General features: G+C 48.9%; 1 protein-coding gene across 5 annotated transcripts in view; it reads right to left on the bottom strand.

Annotated features, from left to right (window-relative positions):
- RGS6 (regulator of G protein signaling 6) overlaps positions 1 to 22,688 on the bottom strand; it is a gene marked incomplete at both ends in the record, with an annotated part of 295,933 nt that overhangs the window by 17,388 nt on the left and 255,857 nt on the right. For all 5 annotated transcript variants that reach the window (XM_084263444.1, XM_084263445.1, XM_084263446.1 and 2 more), the window contains one exon: positions 7,446 to 7,535. In XM_084263444.1, the coding sequence (XP_084119570.1) occupies positions 7,446 to 7,535 (90 nt within the window). The remainder of the gene's footprint in view (positions 1 to 7,445; positions 7,536 to 22,688) is intronic.

Here is a 22,688-nt window from a genome sequence, read left to right as displayed (position 1 = left end):
CCCCTCGTATCTAATCTAAACCTTCCTTTCTTTAGCTTCAATCCATTCCCCCTTGTCCTGCCATTGTCTGCCCTTTTAAAAAGTTGATTCCCCTCCTGTTTCTCTGCTCCCTTCAGGGACTGGAAGGCTGCAATAAGGTCCCCCCGCAGCCTTCTCTTCTCCAGGCTGAACAAGCCCAGCTCCCTCAGCCTCTCTTTGATCATCTTTGTGGCCTCCTCTGAACCCTCTCCAACAGTCCCACATCTTTCTTGTATTGGGGCCCCAGATCTGGACACAGGACTCCAGATGGGGCCTCACAAGGGCAGAGTAGAGAGGGACAATTACCTCCCTGTCCCTGCTGGCCACTCCTCTCCTGATGGAGCCCAGGATCCCATTGGCCTTCTGAGCTGCAAGAGCACACTGCTGGCTCATGTTAAGTTTCTCATCCACCATGACACACAGGTTCTTCTCAGCAGGGCTGCTCTCCAGGAGCTCTTCTCCCAGTCTGTATCTATGTCTGGGATTCTTCTAGCCCAAGTGGAACACCTTGCACTTCTCAGTGTTGAACCTCATTAGGTTCACCCGGGCCCACCTTTCCAGCCTGTCAAGATCCCTCTGGATGGCTCCTTTCCTTCTGTTGTGTCAACCACACCACTCTGCTTGGTGTCATCCACAAACTTGCTGAGGGTGCGCTCAATTCCATCATCGATGTCATTGATAAAGATATTAAAGAGCACCGGTCCCAAGACAGACCCCTGGGGGACCCCGCTTGTCACCGGCCTCCACCTGGACATAGACCCATTGACCACCACCCTTTGTCTGTGTTCTGTCAACCAGTTTCTTATCCACTGGATGGTCCACCCATCAAATCCACATCTCTCCAATTTAGATATAAGAATGTGGTGGGGGACTGTCTCAAAGGCCTTGCACAAGTCCAGGTAGATGACATCGGTCACCTTTCCTTTATCTACCGACGCTGTCACTCCATCATAGAAAGTCACCAGATTGGTGAGGCACGACCTTCCCTTGGTGAAGCCGTGCTGGCTGTCCTGGGTCACCTGCTCATCCCTCATGTGCTCCAACATGTCATCCAGGAGGGTCTGTTCCATGATCTTCCCAGGCACAGAGGTGAGGCCCACCGGCCTGTAATTCCCTGGGTCTTCCTTGCTCCCTTTCTTATAAATGGGAGTGACGTGACCTCTTTTCCAGTCCCCTGGGACCTCTCCTGACAGCCACGACTTTTCAAATATGATGGAGAGCGGCTCAGCAACCACATCAGCCAGCTCCTTCAGGACCCTGGGATGCATGTCATCCAGCCCCATAGACTTGTAGACATTCCGTCTCATGAGGTGGTCTCGGACTTGCTCTGCCCTTACAGTGGGGAGGGATTTACTCCCCCAGTTCCCACCTAGAGGTTCAGGGATGCAAGGTTCTGGGACTTGACAATTATGAGAATCCTGGCTGCCAGAGAAGACCGAGGCAAAGAACTCATTCAGTACCTCAGCCTTCTCCACATCAGTTGCAGCCAATTCTCCATTCTCATTTACCAAAGGGGGTACATTCTCTTTGGCCTGTCTCTTCTGGCCAATGTACCTGTAAAATCCCTTGTTGTTTTTAACATCCCTCGTGATGTGGCTTCTTGCTCAGCAGGAAGACAGAACAGTGGTTTTCAAAGATGAGGGGCACCTTGTTGGGGTGCTAAGAACTGGTCTAGCACAGGGGATTGAGCACGAGGCTGTGTCCCTACCTTGGCTGAAGACAGGCATGGGGAAGAAGGCACAGAGAACACCAATGGTGTTCCACAGAAGCACCTTGCAAGCATGGGCTGCAGGAACCCTGCACATTTGGTATGTGGACAGCAGGCTGGGAGCAACTGGATGCGTGGTAAGCTCATCCCCATAGCGTCTCGCTCTGAGTCAAAGCGTGACATTTTCCAGGGAAATAAGAAGCAGCTGAGGCAGGCTGGCTGCAGAGCGATGAGCCAGCTTGAGCAGTTTTAGTGGCAGTGGGTGTGGGTGCTGGTGGGATGGTGGCTCCCCGGCTCTTCCTGCCTGCTTGCCTGCAGACTACGTGGCTGGCAGCCTGCTGCAGAGGTAACCACCTGCCTGCATCCCCCCGGCGTAGCGCGGGGGTGCGGAGGTTGCCTCACACAGCAGAGGAAGAGAATTTAGAAACAAGAAATTAAGAAAATAAAGAGAGGAGACTGAGTCAGCCCTTCCTTGGTCCTGCAAAGAGATCTGAGGGGCCTGCGGAGGAAGCGTCTCACAAGGCCACGGACCCTGGAGCTGTGCAGCACCACAGCAGCATCTGCGCACACACGCTGCGAGCGCAAAGGGCCGAGGCAGAGAAGCACACGCGCGTGCCAAAGTCAAGCACTCCTCTGAGGGGCAAGGAAGGCCACCTCTGCCAGCAAACACACCGCCAGACCCCACCAGCTAATGGCAAATGGCACGTGCATTTGGATGAAACACAAAACAACCTCCCCTGCTGCAGATGAAAACCTTTCAGACCAGGTAGGTGCCAAAAAACAGATCTCATCACTCAGGAGCCATTCACTAATTACTGTCTTCTCCAAACTCTCCTTTTTTTCCACAATTGATTATTTACCCAGTCATGCCTATTTTAAGTTCTTTTGTGTAGATTCTAATGGCACGGAGTAGTGTAAGGAAGAAAAAAAACACTTATGAAAAGCATCTGACACTGATTATTAAAAGTAATTATGAGAAAATTGCTCAGCATCTTTACAGCAGTCATGCCAAGTCTTGCTGCTGAATCAAACCAGTCATGTGTGCCCTGATGGGACTGGGACAGGGACAGAAGCTGCAGTGGGAACCTTCCTGGACAACACAGAGGCGTCAGGACCAGTCTAGAAAAAAGCAAAGCTTCCAAAGGTGTGTGCTGAAAATGGAGCCTGTCCCCGCTCGGCATGAAGCTCCCAGCCATTGCCTTACTGTCACTTTTTGCCAGGGATGTGAAAAGGGGTTGGGAAATTCATACAAAAGCTTGGTCTTCTGAACTGCAGGTCTGTGAAATTCACTCTCTCCCTCCCTCTCTCCATCTGAGGATTAATTTTTCTGGCTATCGAATCTTTTTGTTGTTGTTGTTGGGATTTTTTTGTTTGTTTGTTTGTTTTCTTTTTTGTATGAGACTTTGGGGCTCGGGGTTGGGTTATTTTGAACTTTAACTTGGTGAAAGCCATGTGTTCCAGAGGGAATGGCAGCAGACCAAGGCAGGCAGAGGATAATCATTGCCCTGAGCCTGGCTCAGGAAAAGTCCAGGAGCAGGTCCTGGGCTTCTCAGCCAGCCATGTACAAAGCTACCAAATGGCTGAAATAGTATTTTGTGTCCATCTGGGCAGGGTCACAGAGAACTCACCCATCTCTGAACCAGCTGCAGAGGAAAACAATGCTCTAAACCAAGCAAATACCAACCTGCTCCTCCTCTGGTGTGACAGGCCCATCCCCAAAGCTTCAAAGCCTGGCTGCACTGAGGTGGTAGCCGCCTGTCCAGGATGCTCCCCTGTCTGCGGGCTGGGCCGGACGGCAGGAAGCCACCCAGTGCCAAACTGCCATGAATACCAGAGCCTGGACACCCCGGCTGCTGCTTCAGCCGGCAGTCCAGCGCCCGCTAACTCGGAGATGCACACCGATGTCATTGTTTCCCCTTTATGGGGAGTAATGAAGAGTCCCTCGAGGTCTCTTCTGTTCCCTTCTCTCTCCCTTCTCCTCAAAAATAACTAGCAGAGCATGTGTCTAGCTGCTCTTTCACCATTATCAAAGCTCCTGTGCAACCCCACCCCCTTCCATGGTGCACTAACTAATCCATGTGTTGCAGTTTTGTGAGGCTGTGCTGCTGAGACAGGTTCTTTAAGACTGACTTTGGTGGGCATCCGGCTTCCAGCCAGGGCTAAACCACCACACCATGCCACGCTCTTTCCCCAGGGAATAAACCCGTGCTCTGCAGCCAAGTCACCCATCCCAAATTCCTCCTTGCCTGGAGCGAGGAGGTTTGTCATGGCACTCACTTGTTCTGACATGAAGCTCGCTGCTGTCTAAGGACATCCAGCTGCCGTTTCGGCTACCATGGAGGAGGGCTGGAGGGCAGTGGAGTGGTCATTAGCTGCTGTGAAGCAGCTCACAGTAATGTGTGTACCAGCAGTCATAGGAGGAGGTCAACACTCGACTCTGCGCAGCACAAGGGCTGTGTTGAGTAGGAACACAACATGGGGATCTCAGCACCATCCTGCCCTTCGCTGCTGAGCCAGTGGCTTCGAGCGGCCCCGTGATTTCTGTTTGCTGTGGAGGGAATGCTGGGCATAGAGGTATTGGGCTCAAATCGGGAAGGGTGCATAGCTGTTCCTCCTGAGGACAGGGCTCTGCACTCTTGTCCCTCCTCTCCTCCAGCCTGGCAGGGGAGGAAGACTTGTGCGTGAGGCAGGGAGCTACACCCAGCTTCACCCCCCCCTCCTTCTGCAGCGCACTGCTTCCAATCACACCCTTGCTGGAGGCCAACCTCATGTTCCCCACTGAGCACCATGAATCCACAGGAGCGAGGCCAATAATGCTGCAGTTATTTGTATTAATGACACTGGGAAGAATGGAGAAGAAAAAGCTCTAAAGGGGATTAACAAAGTATGGATGGCTGGTCTGTACGCAGCCTATGTCCACTGCCTCACATCAGTCAGGGGTGTGAACAATGTGCTCCTTTTATCTGCCCTAGTGCCCCTCATAATTCTGTCACTGCATCTCCGTTCCGACCCATAACTTCTCCTCCCCCTCTCCCCTCCATCACAGCACACCCACAGCAAAGAGGGGAAGCTCCCACATCTGTGGTGATCATATGGAGTAGGGAAAGAAAAAGGAGCTCTCCTAAACTACAGCCTCTTGGCAAATCTCAAGAATGTCAAGTGTGTTTGAAGGCACTAATCAAGCCTTGCCACCTCTCCACTGCACAGAGAGGAGGGGATGAGGCAGGCAAATTTGAGCCTTTTTTTCCTCAAGGTCACAAAAGAAAGTGAGTGGGTAAAACAGGAGAAGCGCATGGATTTTGTGGCTCCCTTTAGCCACACAGTCGACCCTTCCCTTTTTCCTCCCCTCTCAGCTTGCCCCAACTCAGTGCTGGTGGGCAAAAGATCCCAAATAACATAAACTTACCCACAAAATATTCATGGGTCAATCTCTGGCCACAGAGATGTTCCTTTGCTTTGCACAAGCAACTCTGAGTGCAAGTTCATCATGCTGTGCTTCTGACAGAGCTTTCTTTCAGTGACAAAAGTAAGGCCATGCCATATCGGTCAGGCATACAGGCAACGCTAGGATAACATCTTTGGGGCAGGACGTGCTCATGCCCCAGAGAGATACACCCATCCAGTCTTAAACAACTGCACTGATTTTCTACTCACATCAGTGAATCCAGGACTTTGCATGTGGGATCTGAACATAATCCTCCATGCATGCAGGCTCTGATGTGCCACTGGGTTTTCCCTTTCCCTTTCTTTCACTTTCCAGCCATTTAGAGGAATTTTAAAGGATGCTTCTCAAAGCTGCACCAAAGGCACTAAAAATCTTACTGTGTAGCTCAGCATACAGAAACTTTACGCTCTTTCTGTCAGCATCTCTGCACCTACACTGCTCCAGAAGCGTTACCATGCCCAGCACAATGCGACGTGATTGCAAAGAGCTTTACAGATTCCAGAGTAGCATCGACTCCCCTCCTGCCTCCCGCGAAGCTGGTGAACAGCCCATCTAGGCAGATCTCCTCCTGCCTTTTCTGTGCCTCGCTGTGTTTACTCGGCACCCACAGATCTTTCTAAAAGGAACTTGGTTCTTACTTTCACGGCTGTGTTAACATGACACCAAAACTTGCTCCTCCGGCAGTTTGCGGTGCAATGAGGATGTCATGCTGACACATCCAGGGCTTGATCTGACAGCAAACAAGGATTTGAAAAAAAAGAAATAAAATAAAAAATATCCACCACCTCCCCCCTGCTCCTCCCCCAAACACCTCTGGTTTGAATGCGCTCAGCTGGGAGGAGAAAGCTCTCCTGCTTTCAAGCACATGAACCCTCAAGCGTTCAGTGGAGACCTGGGGGTGGGGGCACCATAAGCTGATAAGAGTTAGGAGGATGGCAATGTTGGTTTTATTTATTTTTTATACCCTCAGAAGCCTTTACCTTGCATCTCCTCCTTTCCTTGCAGGCTCTGAACTCTAAGTCAGGTCTAACCTTTATCAAATGTGAGCAGCACTGGTTTCTGCTGTCTCAAACCAGACATTTGGAAATCTAAGGCTGGCTGTCGCTCTCCGTTACCTTCCCCCACACACCTGCCAGTCGTCCACGGCACAGCAGAGGGGTTTATCTCTTTTTGTCACCACATGCATGCTTTTAGGGCACACACAATGACAGCCAGGACAAAAATACCACCGGGATTTCACTGTGCTGCGCCGGCGCGATGTGATTTGGCAGCACGCAGAGAATGCAGCAGAATAACAGCAGGGAAGGTGGCGGTGGGAAGCCGCACACTCGGGCTGCAGGAGTCACGAGGTGGTTCCTGTACGGTCCTGGGAGCCAAATGTAAGCAGGACGCAGACACACGGACATGCAGACGGACACACCGACTCGAAGGGACGAAGTCAGGAGGTGTGGGAAGCATTTGAACGCGGCCACAAATGCAGAGATCAGTATCTTACCTCCCAGCCTCCTCAGAAAGAAGGGACAGCTTGCAGGGGAGCTGCCATAACTCTGTGTAACCAGTCCTTTGGTACCCTGAACTGTGTGTGGGGGGGTGTCCTAGCAGAAACATAGTGCTGGCAGAGCCTACACAGCCCCCTTAAAGGCCAAAAAGAGCTCAAACCCAGTTCTCCTGTGAAAAAAATGTGGCTGGAATTCTTGATTACTGCATGGGTTGTGATTATTTCTCATCTCCAAGGAAAAGAAACATCTCCGGGGAGCCAAAAGCAAGGGAAAGGGAGAAAAGCAGCATGGGAATCACTGCAGGGAGGTCTATGGGTAAGGCATCCACAGGGAAGGTCACATGGTGAGGCTAGGGAGGTGGACATTGGAATGGGTGAGTTTTGCACTGGTAACGACTAGACCAATTGGTTCTGCTTCTCATACCAGAGACCATCTTTGTCACAAGGAAGAGGAAGTGCAATTTTAATTGCCTGCACCAAGTTTGGGTGACAGCTGTGCAAGACAAACCCTTTTTCATAATAATTTTTTACCTTGGGTCACCATGGTTTCCCCAAAATACACACTGAGGATGTGCATATGGATGCTGTACCCTGCGCTCCCGGTGAAGAAAACAAAAGTGCTCATTCCTTTCTTAAATAAATGAAAAGAAAAAAAAAAAAACAACAACAAAAAAGGAAACAATATTTTCAATATTTTCATTTTCACACTAGCAGCAAGCAGCAGGCGAGAATCAAGAGGTGCTAAGAGATGCAAGCACGTCCTTCCCAACAGATACCTTCTTCTTCACCAGCAATAAGTCCTGGTAAGCGTTCGAACGGAGGAAGCGCGCGTAGCTGTCACTCTTCATCAGCTTGTAGATGTGCTCCTGTGGAATGGGAGGAAATGAGAGACAGAGAATTGTTATCAAACCTCGTTTAGACATTGCAGGGATTTAAAACACAGCGAATTAGAAGGAAGAGAGACTGATCAAAGTTCTAATTAAGTCTGCTATTATCGATTATCTGTGCTGTGGCAGTGTACAGGAGGTCCATCCTGAGGCAGGACCCTGCTGTGCCTGGGGCTGTATGAGCACAAAACAAAGGACATGGCCCTCACCCCAAAGGTGGGCACACATTACTCAGTAATCAGTGTTACTCTGCAAAGACTGCAGCTCTCTGAAGTCCCCAGATTAAAAACAGGTGTCTAGCCAGGCTGAAACTACTGGGATGTCTCAAGGAGGAAGAGGTAAACACCAGAAATTGTCCTGCAGATTAGGCTTCATTTTACCACTCATACCTACTTGAACTACCACAGAACATTCCCCCCTTGTTCATGGAGGGGAACTGATGCTTGGACACATTTCATCTCCTCTTGACATATACTTAAAGCAAACCAACCTGTTAATGTCCTGAAAAAGCCTGCATCTCTGGTGACAATGCAGGGAGGTCATACGACTAGCTCAGATGTGGATGGCTATATCACATCTGGGATGCCAGATGAGTCCTTCCCATAGGGTCTTTTTTATTCTAGCAAGTCAAACTACTTGTGCCTGGTTTGCTCTGAGTGCACTTGCTACATGCATCTTCAAACTTACCAGGTGGTGTTTCGTTGCAGCAGAACTTTATGCCTACCCTCTTCCAATTTCCTTGCTTAGTTTTACTTCCCTGCTGAGAAGCCCTTAACACAGTCAGCTCTTCTCCTAATTACCCCAGGATTTGGAATAGATTTTATCCCAAAGGCCAAGAAAATAAAATCAAAATACTTTGACCAAATAAAGCCTGAGAACACACTAAAGGAACTCAAGAGAAAAATGGGCACACTGGACATTTCTCTTAGACTTTGCCCACGGAAGCACTTTAGTAGAGTTAATGAGCAATTTTATCTATCCTGATTTATACAACATGAAATATTCTCTCCTGCCCTAAAGCCACTGTACAGGAAAGTTAAGAAGAGCCAGACCAGACTGAAGCCACATAGCTTATTTCACAGTGTTAACAAGCCCAGCAGAATTCCCTTATCTTCACCATCATGGGTAATTAGTGATGACCTGTTTATACACACAAGAACTGCTTAATTCAGCTTTCTTGCACTATCCAGTGTAGTCCTAAGAGGGGTATAACTGCCACCGGTTTTCCTCCGACACAGCACAAATGCATCCTTTGAGCTACAACCTGGTGTGGAACAATTTTTCCTGGTTCATTTGCATACTTGCTTTTAGACCTGAAAAATCCTGATTTGTGTAGCACTACCCACCCGAAGGATAGCACAAGGCCCTGCAGCAGAAGTGCTCGTATAAAGCCATTTAGCAACTGCCACCCTTCATTGCAGCAGAAAAACACAAGGGAGGGCACAGCTCCATACTTCTCACCTACAGCACTGCCATGAGGTTTCACCTCCAGCTGTGAGACCGTAGCTGTATTTAATCAGGAGAGAATGAGCCAAGTACGCGCTAAGACGAGAAGAGGGGGAAATCCTGCACACCATGGCTATGGTCATCCAAAGGGTTCCATTTCTCTGGCATGAATAAGGATTTTCAGTAGCAGCACAACTACCAGAAACTCAGAATTCAGTCGATTTAAACCCAACCATGCAGCAACCAGTTCACCTGCATAAACACCTAGGGAAGAAACCCACCTAACTATATACCTAAAAGCCTTTGTCCTTCCTCTTCCAGGGTTGTGAGGAGACTGATGGGTATGTGGGGCAGCTGCCTTGTAGCCCATCAACAATAAAGGGCCTGTGGGATCTCCAGAGCCTCCCTCTTCTTAGTGGTCCTCCCTTGCAGCATCCAGTACGTGCAGTGAGCTGGTGGGAGGGAGTACTGGGGTAGGCAGAAAGGTGCTGTGGGGCTGAGATAAGGTGGTGGGTGACAGGGGTATTTTGATTAAACATTCTGATGGACACATTATAAATTTTTTTGCCTCCAGTGGTTTCTTTACCTGTGGCCAGACAAGTGGCATTGCTCCGAAAAACACCGACACTTTTGGATACCAGCATCCGTTTTTTGTTGCTGTGCAGACAGATCACATGAGCTGTTTGCAGGCAAAAGAACACACCAGGCTGGCCACACGACCCACCAGCACCAGCTATCATTCTTCCTCACATCAAGATGACTTGATGTATTTGACCTTAAAACAGTATAAACTCAATACCTGGCTGTGGGAAGGGGGAGAAATTACTTAGATCCTGAAATAAACCACAAGCTGACTTCTTAAGTGAAGCCTTTCCCCGAAGAAGAGGACAATTGCATACCCAGAGCCCCACTGCTGCCCTGGTTAGCTGACTGGTATGAAGCATTTTCTTTGCTCTTCACATCTTAGAATTGTGTAACAGCAACACAACGCTACAGAATCACAAGGTTGGAAAAGACCTTTAAGATCATCGAGTCCAACTGTTCCTGTCCTAAGCTAAACCATATCCCTAAGTACCTCATCTACCCCTCTGTTAAACACATCCAGGGTTGGTGACTCAACCCCCTCCCTGGGCAGCCTGCTCCAGGCCCTGACAACTCTTTCAGGGAAGAACTTTCTCCTAACATGTGATCTGACCCTGCCCTGGGGCAGCTTCGTGCCATTTCCCCTTGTCCTGTCTCCTGTCACCTGGCTGAAGAGACCATCACCCACCTCTCTACACCCTCCTGTCAGGTAGTTGTAGGTGATGATAAGGTCTCCCCTCAGCGTCCTCCAGGGTAAACATCTCCAGCTCCCTCAGCTGCTCCTTGTATGATTTGCCCTCCAGCCCCTTCCCCAGCCTGGCTGCCCTTCTTTGCACTCGCTTGAGGACCTCAATGTCCTTCTTATGGTGATGAGCCCAGAACTGGACCCAGCACTCGAGGTTTCAGCTGTTCACCAAAGGTGCAATCAAACAGGGAATAACCATTCCTAGGCTTTGGCTGCTCATGAAGTAAGGAGGTTGGACACCGGGGGAGGGATTCACATAGCTTCAGAAGTGAGCTTCGCTGCTTAATTGCAAGTATTCAAAGGGCTTGCTTTGAAGCAGCTCTGGACCGTGGGCAGGAACGACAAAGCAGTTTTACAGCACTGCTTTGCAGAAGCACCTCCTGGAAGCCTGAGCCCATTGCTTAGGTCAGAAAAGTCTGCCTTCCAGTTAGTGACAGTGCAGGGCAGCATACACTGCTGCAGCCAAAATCCCCACTGAGACTGCACCACGCAGGCTCTTGCTAAAACTGTGGCCGCAGCATGTGTTTGGCCCAGTTCCACCGCAAGGCTAGCTGCAGGACAGGAGAGGCCAGCGGCTGGGACATCTGTTTTGATCTTTAGCCTACTCTGTTCTATGCCACCAAGCTGTTTGCTGCTGCGCTTTCTGAACTCTGCAGTCTTCTTGGGAGAACTGGCAGCTGGCACTCAGCAGCTTCTCATTTCTTCCACAAATTGAAAGCTACCGGAGGGCTCACGGCTGAGCGAATTCTTCTGAGGAAGCCCAAGCAACGGGCATATCTACAGGGGGGTGCAGGCACAGGTTTAGCCACTCTCGGCAACTTGTCTGACCTGGCTTGTCCCCCTCTATTATGGATTTTTAACTCACTTTGGATCATAGGGGGAAGTTTTTTACAGAGAGAGTGGTGAGGTGCTGGAACAGGCTGCCCAGAGAGATGGTGGATGCCCCATCCCTGGAGGTGTTCAAGGACAGGTTGGATGAGGCCCTGGGCAACCTTGTGTAGATCCAGGCCTGAAGGCTGGTGGCCCTGCCTGTGGCAGGGGGGTTGGAACTGTGTGATCCTTGGGGTCCCTTCCAGCCCAGCCCATTCTATGATTCTATGATTAAATAAGGTAACCTTCTGCTTTTAAAACCATCTAGCAAGCAGAAAGAAAAAAAAGCCTTTCAAAGAGTTCCCAGGCACCATGTGTCGCACCAGTGTCCCCTGCTGCCTTGCCACCTCTCTCAGAGTACCGAGCCACTGTCCTGGGCCACTGTAGTGGCAGCTGCACGTGGAGACAGGGACTGACTTGAGATGTGCGAGCACGCCCTGGCGAGCCAGCCTGGTCACTTGGTCCCTCACACGGTGTGACGTTGATGAGTGCTGGCTGTACCAGTGCTCCTCTGCAAGGATGGATGTGTGTTTGGAAATGTCTGTCTAACATGGAAGGTGACACAGTAACCTGCTTTTGTAATTACAGTGGATTTCATCTCTAGGAAGCAAGCAATTCCTACAAGACTCCTGCAATCAGAGTGAGTTTGCTGGCAAACGTTACCAAAATGGTTGTTCCACAGTTCCTCAACCAACATGTTGGGGTAATAGGGTCTCTGCGTATCTCTGTGTCTTGGGCACCTGAATCACATCTCCTCCATGGCGGGAAGAACTATGCAGAGGGCCTGAAGGTTCTCCAGAGTGTCTTCTCCATATATCTTCAAGAAGGGCAAGAAGGAGGATCTGAGTAACTACAGGCCTGTCAGTCTCACCTCTGTCCCTGGAAAGGTGATGGAACAGTTTGTTCTGGATGCCATGTCCAAGCAATTGGAAGAGAAGAAGGTTATAAGGAGTGGTCAGCATGGATTCACCAAGGGGAGATCGTGCTTGACCAGTCTCATAGCCTTCTATGATGTCATCACCGGCTGGGTAGATGGAGGGAGAGCAGTGGATGTCATCTACCTTGACTTCAGCAAGGCTTTCGATACTGTCTCCCATGACATCCTGATAACAAAGCTGAGAGAGCATGGGATAGATGAGTGGACAGTGAGGTGGGTTGAGAATTGGCTGTTGGACCGAGCTCAGAGGATGGTGATCAGTGGAGCAGCGTCCAGCTGGAGACCTGTGACTAGTGGTGTTCCCCGGGGATTGATGTTGGGTCCGGTCTTGTTTAACATCTTCATCGACAGCTTCAATGAGGGAATAGTGTCCACCTGAGCCAGCAGTGTGACCTGGTGCCCAAGAGGGCCAATGAGATCCTGGGGTGCCAGCAGGTCGAAGGAGGTGATCCTCCCCCTCTACGCTGCCCTGGTCAGGCCTCACCTGGAGTATTGTGTCCAGTTCTGGGCTCCCTGGTATAAAAAAAGACAGGGATCTCCTGGAGAGAGTCCAGAGGAGGCTACAAAGGTGATTAAGGGCCTGGAGCACCTCCCCTATGAGGAAAGGCTGAGTGAGCTGGGACTGTTCAGCCTAGAAAAAAGAAGACTGAGAAGGGATCAGATCAATGTTTATCAATATCTGAAGTGTGGGACACAGGGGGAAATGGCCAGCCTCTTCTCAGTGGTCTGTGGGCACAAGAAAATGGGCGATGGCCTCAAGTTGGAGCACAGGAAGTTCTGCACCAACATGCAGGAGAATTTTTTCCCAGTGAGGGTGACAGAGCCCTGGGACAGGCTGCCCAAGGAGGGTGTGGAGTCTCCTTCTCTGGAGAGATTCCAGACCCATCTGGACGCCTCCCTGTGTGACCTGTCCTAGGAAGCCTGCTTTGGCAGGGAGGTTGGACCCGATGATCTCTGGAGGTCCCTTCCAACTCCTATGATTCTGTGATCCTGTGATCTCTTCTCTGCACATCATCTGCTCGTATCATGAGTTACGCTTCAGAAAGTGCAACCATTCTACTTGCTGGCACGTTGGCATGACATAACATAAAAAGCAAGCAGCCAGTTTTAAAGGCTGTAATGGTGTCACTTCTGTGAATTAGAAAACAGTGGAACCAACCAGGTAAATTAAAAAAATAATTATTTTCTATAATTATTTGAAACCAAGAGGAAATCCCACCTCAGCTAGAGCCCACAGCTGAAGTGCTGGGCAATAAATCCCAGTAAGAGACAGCATCTCACGGCTGTTTTCCTTCCACAAGCTCTATCTTTGGCAGGAGATGAAGGACAAGCTTTGTAAACTTTCTTGACAAGAGGGAAAAGGGAGAAGGACAAAAAAGGAAAAAAACCAAACCCAAAACTGAAGTTTGCAATCCAGAAGGGAATGTGGGAGGTGGCTGAGATAGCAGAAACTGCCTCAAAACTGCACCTGCTTCAAATCAATGTGCTGCAACATGATCTCAGGTCTCTCCCCCCTCTGCAGTCAGAGCATGGTGACCCTGAAGAGGGCATGGGCAGCAGCCAAGCAGGACCTTGGGAACACTCGAGAAATATGTGGGGGAAAAAAAATAGTAACAAAATAAGCACAAAGCATCAGGTAGACCTCAGGAGTTGTGTTCTCTGTTAAGGTATTTTCTTTTTAGCAGAAGTTCCTAGTTGTCTCCTCCGAAATGTGGTCAGGAGACAAAAGCAGAGCTGTTGGTTACACATATCCATTTCTAATCCCACCTGTATCTTTCTCACTGTGACGTTTATGACAGGACTGAGACTTCCCAGGGCTGTGAAAGCCAAGCTCAATGTTCTCATGACCTCTGAACACTGGTTAGATGCTAGAAAGCCCTTCAGTTTGAACTTGCTGATGGAAACCCTTCCCTGCTTGTGCCTAAACACCACCGTAAGCTTTAGAGGATGAGGGGAAACAAGGGGAAACAGCAAATTCTTTACTTATATCAAGCTCAGGTTTCCCATTTTGTGCATTTTTAGTCCATTCCAGAAGGCTTACATGAAGCCTATGTAGCTGTTCAGATTCACTTGAGCCCCAAGGGCCCACTTTGCCCTTTGTAAACCAGTTAGAAACATCCTTGCTGTAGCTATCCTGCTCACACCTTTTGGATTATTTGAAGCACCTCTTCCCCCTCTCAACAAGACCTCGCATTAAACTGGCAAGAGCTGATTTGGAGACCCCTTTGCATTGCCAGTATGTGAACACCATCAGCTGCCCCTCTGGCCAACTGCAAGGGAGATTTGCAGAATGTCAGACAAATCAATTAGAAGAAAAGCCCACAAGCAGCATAAAGCAGTGGATTAAACAACTAAATAAATAACAGTGAGCCGCGGTGAATGTTAATGCTCCTTCTACCTGTACGCTGGGCACCGGGGAGGAATTTACTGCCGATTCACACATGGGAGAGCAGAGCCTCAGCGAACTCCTTGTGGCTTCTGCTGGAAGGGAGATAGCGGATGCCAGCTGAGGACCTGCCCAGGGTTTGCCTTCTGAAGAGCTGTCTCCTTAGCACAAGGAGGACATGAGAAAGAGAAAGCATGGAGACATGGGGATGCTTTCCTGCACACATGGTGTACTGTGACTGCTGCACCTTTCCTTCAGACATGGAGGCAGCTTAATGGCTTTTTGTTGGCACCCTTACTCTGCCTAGACATCTGTGGCAGAGGAGGTGAGGCTGGCCCCTGTGCCAGCACGCACACATACTGCAGTCAGCAAAACCTGCTGTCCACAGGCTGCTGGAGATATATCCTACTCACCTGGTGCCTTTTCCCAGCCCATCCTCACGAAATCTGCATGATGGGCAGGAGTCCTTACTGTACCAATTCCAAAAAGCCAAAGAAAGGAGACCTACTCTTCAGCAGGTACCTGTGCCCCTACTGAAGGCAACAGTTTGTAGGAGCAATTATGATCAAGTGCCACTCAGCCTAACTGACGGTGCTGAACTGCATTTTAGAGAAAGTAGGGAAAAATGCTGCATCGGCTCTGAAAGCTGAAGTGGTTGGCAGCAAGCAGAGCTGACCCAAGGCAAGCAGTGAAGAAGCTGCTGAAGAAAGGACCTTCATGCTTCCCTGACTGAACCTGATGGGAAAACACTGGTGGGGAGGTGGGGTGGAGGCAGGAAAACACAGAGGGTATATTCCAGTTCCCTGCTGTGTCTCCATATCCCCATTACGAAGATCTCTGAATCTGCTTATTTTTCATCCCTGCTTTTAGGGTTTGCCTCTTCCCAACACTGCTGTACTGCCTGTTTTGATCTGCCCACATGCATTAACCAGGGAAAGCCCCCCCTTCCCGAAGCCTCCCCAGTACCTGGCCGTAATGCCATCTAGCAGGGCGAGATGGGTGCTCTGGCTTTTCCTTGATTTATAGTCTAGAAAAGAAATGTTTCAGGTTGGTAAGTGGCACATAAGGGTCTTGGCCCAAGCCTGAATTGCTGTGGAAAATCTGAGCAATCTCTTTTTGGCCACTCTCAAGTTATTTAAGTGACACAATAATTTACACCCACAGTTTTAGCTGGTGCGTTTTCTTCACACTCAACCAAGTTGTTTTTGTTACTAAGGGGGGAAAAGGGAAAAAAAAAGAGAAGAATAATTACACTGTAACACAGACTAACCTGCCTGCTAAACCAAAAAGCATAAAACCTCTTTTCAGGCCACAAATGAAATTACACTGGGCTGAAGGCAGAGGAACGTAAGAAAGAGCTTTAGCAGAAGGGATAACTGTAAGCAATGAGAGCTCATTTTGAGTAATACACAGAAATCCTTTGTTTAGCCCTGTAGTTACGTACTTGGAAACACAATGTAAATCTTTCGGAGGGAAGCGCATTGATAAAAGTAACACATAAATTTAGCTTTGGCTCCTCTGTAAATTGATGAGACAACTGGTTTGCTTCATACCTCCAAACATACCAAGGGGACGGCAGAGCTGTCGGGGGGGTCCGTGGCAGGCGCAGCGCGGAGGACTACAGAGGCAAAGGGCTGTCGAGTGCTGTGCAGTTCAGGGGTCAGCCTGGTTCTGCAGGAGGATTTAGTCCTAAATATAGCAAAGGCTATCCTGGGAGACAAGAGTGGGCTGCCGGGAGTCTAACGCCATATGAGCAGCTTTAGGCTTTGCGAACAATGATCGTGGCTAAGAGGCTGATTCTCTCAATATGGGCCAAATCCTGGCTACTGGCAAAAAGCCCAAGTGAACAGGTTTGCCTGAGAGGAGGGGACAACCTTGTGTAGCATTTGGGAGAGCGGCATCTCTTTTCCAAACAGTGTTATACTTAGGAGTTCCAGCAATGAAGATGGCCTTCTGCACTCCTATACATGCTGTGGTACAGCCATGAGATGAACCTACTTGATTTTTGGGCCGACATCCTGACACCTGCAGGCCTGCATGTAGCATCCCCCTTTCTGATTTCTCTGGTGCAAAGGCTGTCAGAAAGTTGAGCTGTGCCATGGAGAGGAGCACGCAGAATCCTTCACACAGCAGCAACAAAACTCTGTTGCACTGGGGCAATGTGTGACCCACAGAAGACGGTGTCAGAGGCGGCCCTACAGAAACAGGCGGAATACAGCTTTGGAGTGTAGTCGGCTATGCTGACCACCAGCCCTGCTTAGATGCCTACTTAGACCATATATGCTGGATACATAAACAGCCTACCTCATCTCATCAACATTTTGGCTGTAGAATATCTGTTGCTCTGTCATCCTGGACCTACCTTTAAGTAATTGAGCTCAAGCTCTTGAAGCCCATCGCATATCAAAATCTTGTACCTATTTGCTGATGAACCCCATCTTGACAGCATGTGACATTCATACCTGCTGTTGTCTGGGAAGGGCAGACCCAAAATGCACTGTTGATAAATCTTCCCAGGGATTTATTTTTTTTAATTACAAATAGATTAAGAGATTTAAAAAACCCTTAGAAAAATGAAAGACCACAGTGTTCATGCGACACATGGGTTTGGTGAGTATGGAATTGAGTCATCTGCAAGAATATTCACCTGCTGTCTGTAAGAAGTGGACTCCTGGAGTCCTGGCTCCTTGGGTAGAAAGGGATGCACTTGCAAGCACGTTCCCTCCCTGCTTGGGAGAAACAGAACAGCACCGGTTGCCTCCTGACCTTCACACGCTAAGGAAACACTCTTGCTGTGAACTTGCCATGCAACTGTTTCATGTGTTCAAGCAGCATGGCACACGCTGCTGGCTCAAGGGTCCCAGGGGCTGAGTACTGACTTCAAGCTTGTAAGCAACCTAGAGACTTCCCTGTGTAAGCCATTTAAAGGTATTTCTTGGAGGCTGGAAAATGCCAGGCACATGAGACACTGTTATTACTCATGCGTGCCATCCTAACCAGCCTGGCAGGATCCGCATGCCAAATAACAGGCAGACTACTGTCCTTTGGGGCTCTGCTGACTGCTCTTGTCATCCCATTCCCGTGATCTTTCATTTGGAGAGATCTGCTGTCTTCTGTCACCGTGTGTGCAAGGAGCAAGCTAACTCCTGACTTTCCCCCAGCCCTTTTTCTGCCCACCTGTAACAAAGCGGTATTACCTTAGACAATAGAATCATAGAGTCACTTGGGTTGGAAGAGACCCTTTAGATCATTGAGTCCAACCACAGCCTAACCTTGACCAGTCCACCTCTAGATCACGTCCTTAAGCACAACATCCCTCCAGGGATGGTGACTCCACTACTTCCCTGGGCAGCCTGTTCCAATGCTTGACAACCCTTTTAGCAAAGAAATTCTTCCTGATCTCTAACCTAAATCTCCCCCAGTGCAATTGGAAACCATTTCCTCTAATCCTATCGCTTGTCACCCAAGAGAAGAGACCAACCCCGACATCTCTGCCTTGCAGGTAGTAGTAAAGAGCGATAAGTCTCCCCCTTCAGCCTCCTTTTCTCAAGACTAAAAAGCCCCAGCTCTCTCAGACATTCCTCACAGGACTTGTACTCAAGACCCTTCACCAGCTCTGTCACCCTCCTCTGGATGCGCTCCAGCATCTCAACATCCTTTCTGTAGGGAGTGGCCCAAAACTGAACACAGTACTCAAGATGCAGCTTCACCAGAGCTGAGCACAACAGAACTATCACTTCCCTACTCCTGCTGGTCACACCATTCCTGATACAGGCCAGGATACTGTTGGCCTTCTTGGCCACCTGGGCACACTGCTGGCTCATGTTCAGCTGGCTGTCAACCAACACCCCCAGGTCCTTCTCCTCCGTGGAGCTCTCCAGCCACTCTGCCCCAAGCCTGTAACGCTGCCTAGCGTTATTGTGACCAACATGTAGGCCCCAGCACTTGATCCCTGGTGCCTTCAGAGACAGAAAGACAACAGCAAGACAAAGGTTGGACATTAAGATGTTTTTTGTGTAAGATGAACACTAAATCACACATTAAAATGAAAGGCAAAAGAATGAAGAATAACTTCATTACATGCAGAAAAAAATCTCAGGAGACTAATAACACTGCACATCTGCTCCTGTGTAAGCCTCTGCTTCCAGTCCTCTATTTCCTGCCTTGTGCTGCATCAGGCACGCCAGCACAAGCTGCCATCACCACTTCCCTGGTTTTGTTCCAGGCACCTAGTTGCTCTCCTGGGTGTATCTGTGAAGTTCTTGGGTTTAGACTCTGTTTGGCTGTAGGTTGTTTTGAGGAATCCACAAGGAAGGAGACTGCATGTTTGTTTGTATGTGTAATAAATACACAGCAACAGCAAGGCTTCGGGTGAAGGCTGGATCTACAGTCACCATAACTGCGAAACGGGAAAGGCAGATGGGAGTGTCATGGATAGAAGGACCTTCTCGTCCTGTCCCACAGAACCAGAGCCAAAGGAGAAGAGAATAATTAAGGTTTAGTCCTTGTACCACCCCTTACCTCCACAGGAAGGTCCCGGGTGTCAAAAGCCTCCAGGAGGCACCATCCAGGTATAAAGATGGATGCCGCACTGCAGTGCTTTCAGCCCCTCATAGCACGGGCGCCAGGTCTCTGAGCAGCACTGCCCCATGCCCCTGCGCTGCCTGCCTGTGCTGCCAACCACAGCGGTGTTGCTGTTACCTTGGTTTTCCACCCTTAGTCACTGTCTTTTACAGACAGGCATGTAGCTGGGTGGATAGGTGAAACTTCAAGGGAATTGGAATAAGGTTTCATCAAGTTCTTACATGAGAGGTGATACAGGCACACAATGAGGGATTATTTTCACGTTTTCTTACATGCTGTGATTCTGCTCAAGACCTACAGTGGAGTTCTGCACAGCCACTGAACAGGCACCAGGCAAACACTCCTCTATGTGCTTGCTTTGACACCCATCTTTGCTTGAAAAGACAAAGTCAAAGTGGAAGAAAGGTGACCCCTCGTTTTCCTTCCTTGGTACAAAACAACATTCCACCATCAAGAGATCCTTGCACACACTTGGAAGTTTGACTTGAATTCAACAGGATCCTGTCAAGTTCTGTCAGTGCTCCCAGTTTCCTGATGGGAACAGAATGCAAACTGAGGACTATCACTGGTGAATTCTGCAAGGGTTCACATCTCTATCACAGTCCAGAACCAACTGAACCAACATCTGGGGCAGCTGAGAGCATGAACTGGGTCCAGATCCAGGCCAGGTACATTTCTGGCTTCAGCAGCCTGGAATTGGGCATTATGGTCTAAATCTGCTCTGTAATTAACCAAGGATCTGCACAGCACAGTTAAAATCCCTAACTGAGCCAGGATTAGAGCTGAACTTCCCCGAATCATCTTCAGAGAAACATAGCTGATTAGTTCAGGTAAAGGAGCAGCAATCTAAACCTCTATTTTTTTAAGATGAAAAATAAACAAAGCAAACAGGAAAGCAGTTCCACAGACAGCTCTGTAGCTTCCCTTGTGTTAGTGTACCTGGCTCTGAAGCCTACCAGTAAATGCCCCTCCACGCAAACATGACTATCAGGAGACACAACGTGTTCTTGTGACACTAGTTCCTAATGCCAAGGGACCGAGGCAGGGCTTAAAGACTTGCTGAAGGCAGAAAGACATTTCAGGGCAGACAAGGAGATGCTTGAAGATGGGGGAAAATAATATTTAAAAACTAATAACATGTTGTATAGATAAGCCACAGTTGTCACACTCACAGCTCTGGGTTCCCATCTTAAAGATAAACTACTTTGGCTGTCAGCAGCTTCATTAGCTGAAAGAGGCCATTTGGGTGGACCTGAACCTATTTACTTTCCAGAGCCGGCTGTGCCTGCTGCATACTGCAGGGCCCCACGTTGGTTGTTAAACCATGCTGATAACTCCCGTGGGAGCTTACATCCTGCTAAGTAGTTCACTGTTTAATTGAACTGACCTTTCCCGATGGTGCCCCTTGTATTAAAAGCTGCTTTACTCCCCAGTGAAAATTGGTTGATAATCATAATATTTTACTTGGTGGACAGTTGTTTAAGAGCAGAAAATAATCAGCTAAATTGGTAGGTTTGCCTCTGGAGGGGCCTGGCGATAAGGTGACAAAAGGTGCTGCAGATCAAGATAGCTGGTATTGCTGATGATCAGGACAGAGCCAGGAGTGGAAGCTGTGCTGCTGGAGGACGGGAGATGCCAGCAAACCCTAAGGGATGGAGAAGGCGAGCACAGGATTCGGAGCCCTTCTCTAATCTCAGAGCTGAGATTTTCAGAGGAACCTTTGGAACATGAGTGGCCATGGGATGAAAATGTCTTAAGAGAGAGGTGTGCTTGTCAGCAGCCTCCTTTTCTCCCTGTCTTCTTCTAGGTCAGTTGTCTTACCAGATGGCCGTGCAGCATCTGGGAGAGCTTTTTGGGGCTGGGAGCCAAGGCTGTGCAAAGAAGCACATCCACATAGGCTGCTAAGCACCTGACAACTGATGATGCTCTGCTTTGGACTTACAGTTACAATGCATTCCCCAGCCTGAAGAATACTGTGTGCTGCTCCATCTTCCCCTTCCCAAGCACAGCAATGCCTTCATTCCCAATGCTTTTTATACAGAACTGGCATTTTGTGGGTCTCCTGGGTCAGCGTAAGAGCTCGAGTGCCACATCACCATTACCTATCTTTCCACTGCAGGAGCAGCAATTTCATTTTCTCAGTACAGCCAAGCCTTTTCATTCCTCTCACTCTTGGTGTCTCGGAGCTGCAGGCATTCAAAGAATGTGCTGCTCAGTAAACTAATTTTTTCCTTGTTCTTTATTCACAAGGACATTTCAGTTGTTTTCCTCTTTGTGCTAAAGCTACACAGGACAGGACGACACTCATATTTTCCCTCCCACGGTGGGGTGTTTTGACTGGTTGTGTCTGGTTGAGTCCCTAGGAATGCGGGATGTGTGGGAGCTCTCATGGGCTCCTGGTGCCAGTGTGCAGAGATAAGGCAGCTGGGCTATAACCTGCTACAGATTCATGAGAAAACAGAGTCCCTGAGGTGGCGGGGCTGAGCTGGGGTGGATGCCAGGACAATACCTGGGAGATTCAGAGTACACAGGGAAGGAGAGGAATATTGGCTCCTGTGAGGTGGATGGGTAAACAAAAACGTCCTCTCTCCAGGATGAGCCAGCAGTAGCCAACATTGCTTCAGCTCCCACCAAAACACTACGTACTTCGGCAGTGCGTGTCCCGTTTCCCTCTGCATTTGTTCTTAGCTACCTGGTCAAGCAGTCAGAAACAGCTTGCCTGGCTCTGGAGAGCTCCCACAAGCCCAGTGCACAAGAAGGTAACGAGGTCCATCTTCTACACTGCTGTATCCTCCCTTGGCACAGATGCTGTCTCCAAGAGGACCACACCTGATCTTTGCCTCCTGCTCCCATGAGTGAAAAAGGATGAGTTGAGGACACCTGCCAGCATAAAAATCCTGTGCAATAACCCAATAACCTTAACCCAAGGAGCTAAAATTGCAGTCTAACTGCAAGAGCTCCAGCTTGATTTCATCAACTTCTCTTTGAACAGCAATTACACTGTGAACTGATCAGTTCAAGCCAAAATCCTCCGTGTCTTCTTCTGATTAAATACTCATTGCCTAAACATCCATCTTCTTCTCAGGACTTGTACTTATCAATTTAATCAATCCCCCCATTATTCACCTATCAGCTTTAGCCTGCATTTTGCCACCATCATTGTTTTGTTCAGGTAATGCCAGTTTCTGGAAGATCTTGTTCACTCTGACTGCAAAGCAAAAAACACATCTTAGCCAGAATGTCTTCATCCCCCCATGTTTCTCAGCTTTAAAAGGAACATTTAAGCTGCCTGATATTCACAGAGGATTGCCTTCAAACTTTGCACATGTTCCTTCTGTGCTGGCCCCAAGGAGCAAGACTGCATTCAGGAAAATGCAGTATTTGATGCTGGTTTGAAAAATTCATTGCCTAACCTTGTGTAAGTGGTCCACGACATCTCCCCTGAGATGGAAATATTTTGTTAGTGGAGTATTTTGAAGAACTGCCTCTGAACACCAATTTAAAGAAAATATAAGAACAAGGCTTCTTTTCATTTGCTGTTGGTTTTACCACATGCTTTTGATAAAAACGATTACAAGGGGA

This window comes from Gallinula chloropus, assembly GCF_964237585.1.
Source record: "Gallinula chloropus genome assembly, chromosome: 4".
In the NCBI taxonomy this organism is placed as follows: Eukaryota; Metazoa; Chordata; class Aves; order Gruiformes; family Rallidae; genus Gallinula; species Gallinula chloropus.
The sequence above is the reverse complement of the archived record's forward strand: the minus strand, read 5'-3'. Positions and strand labels throughout refer to the sequence as shown.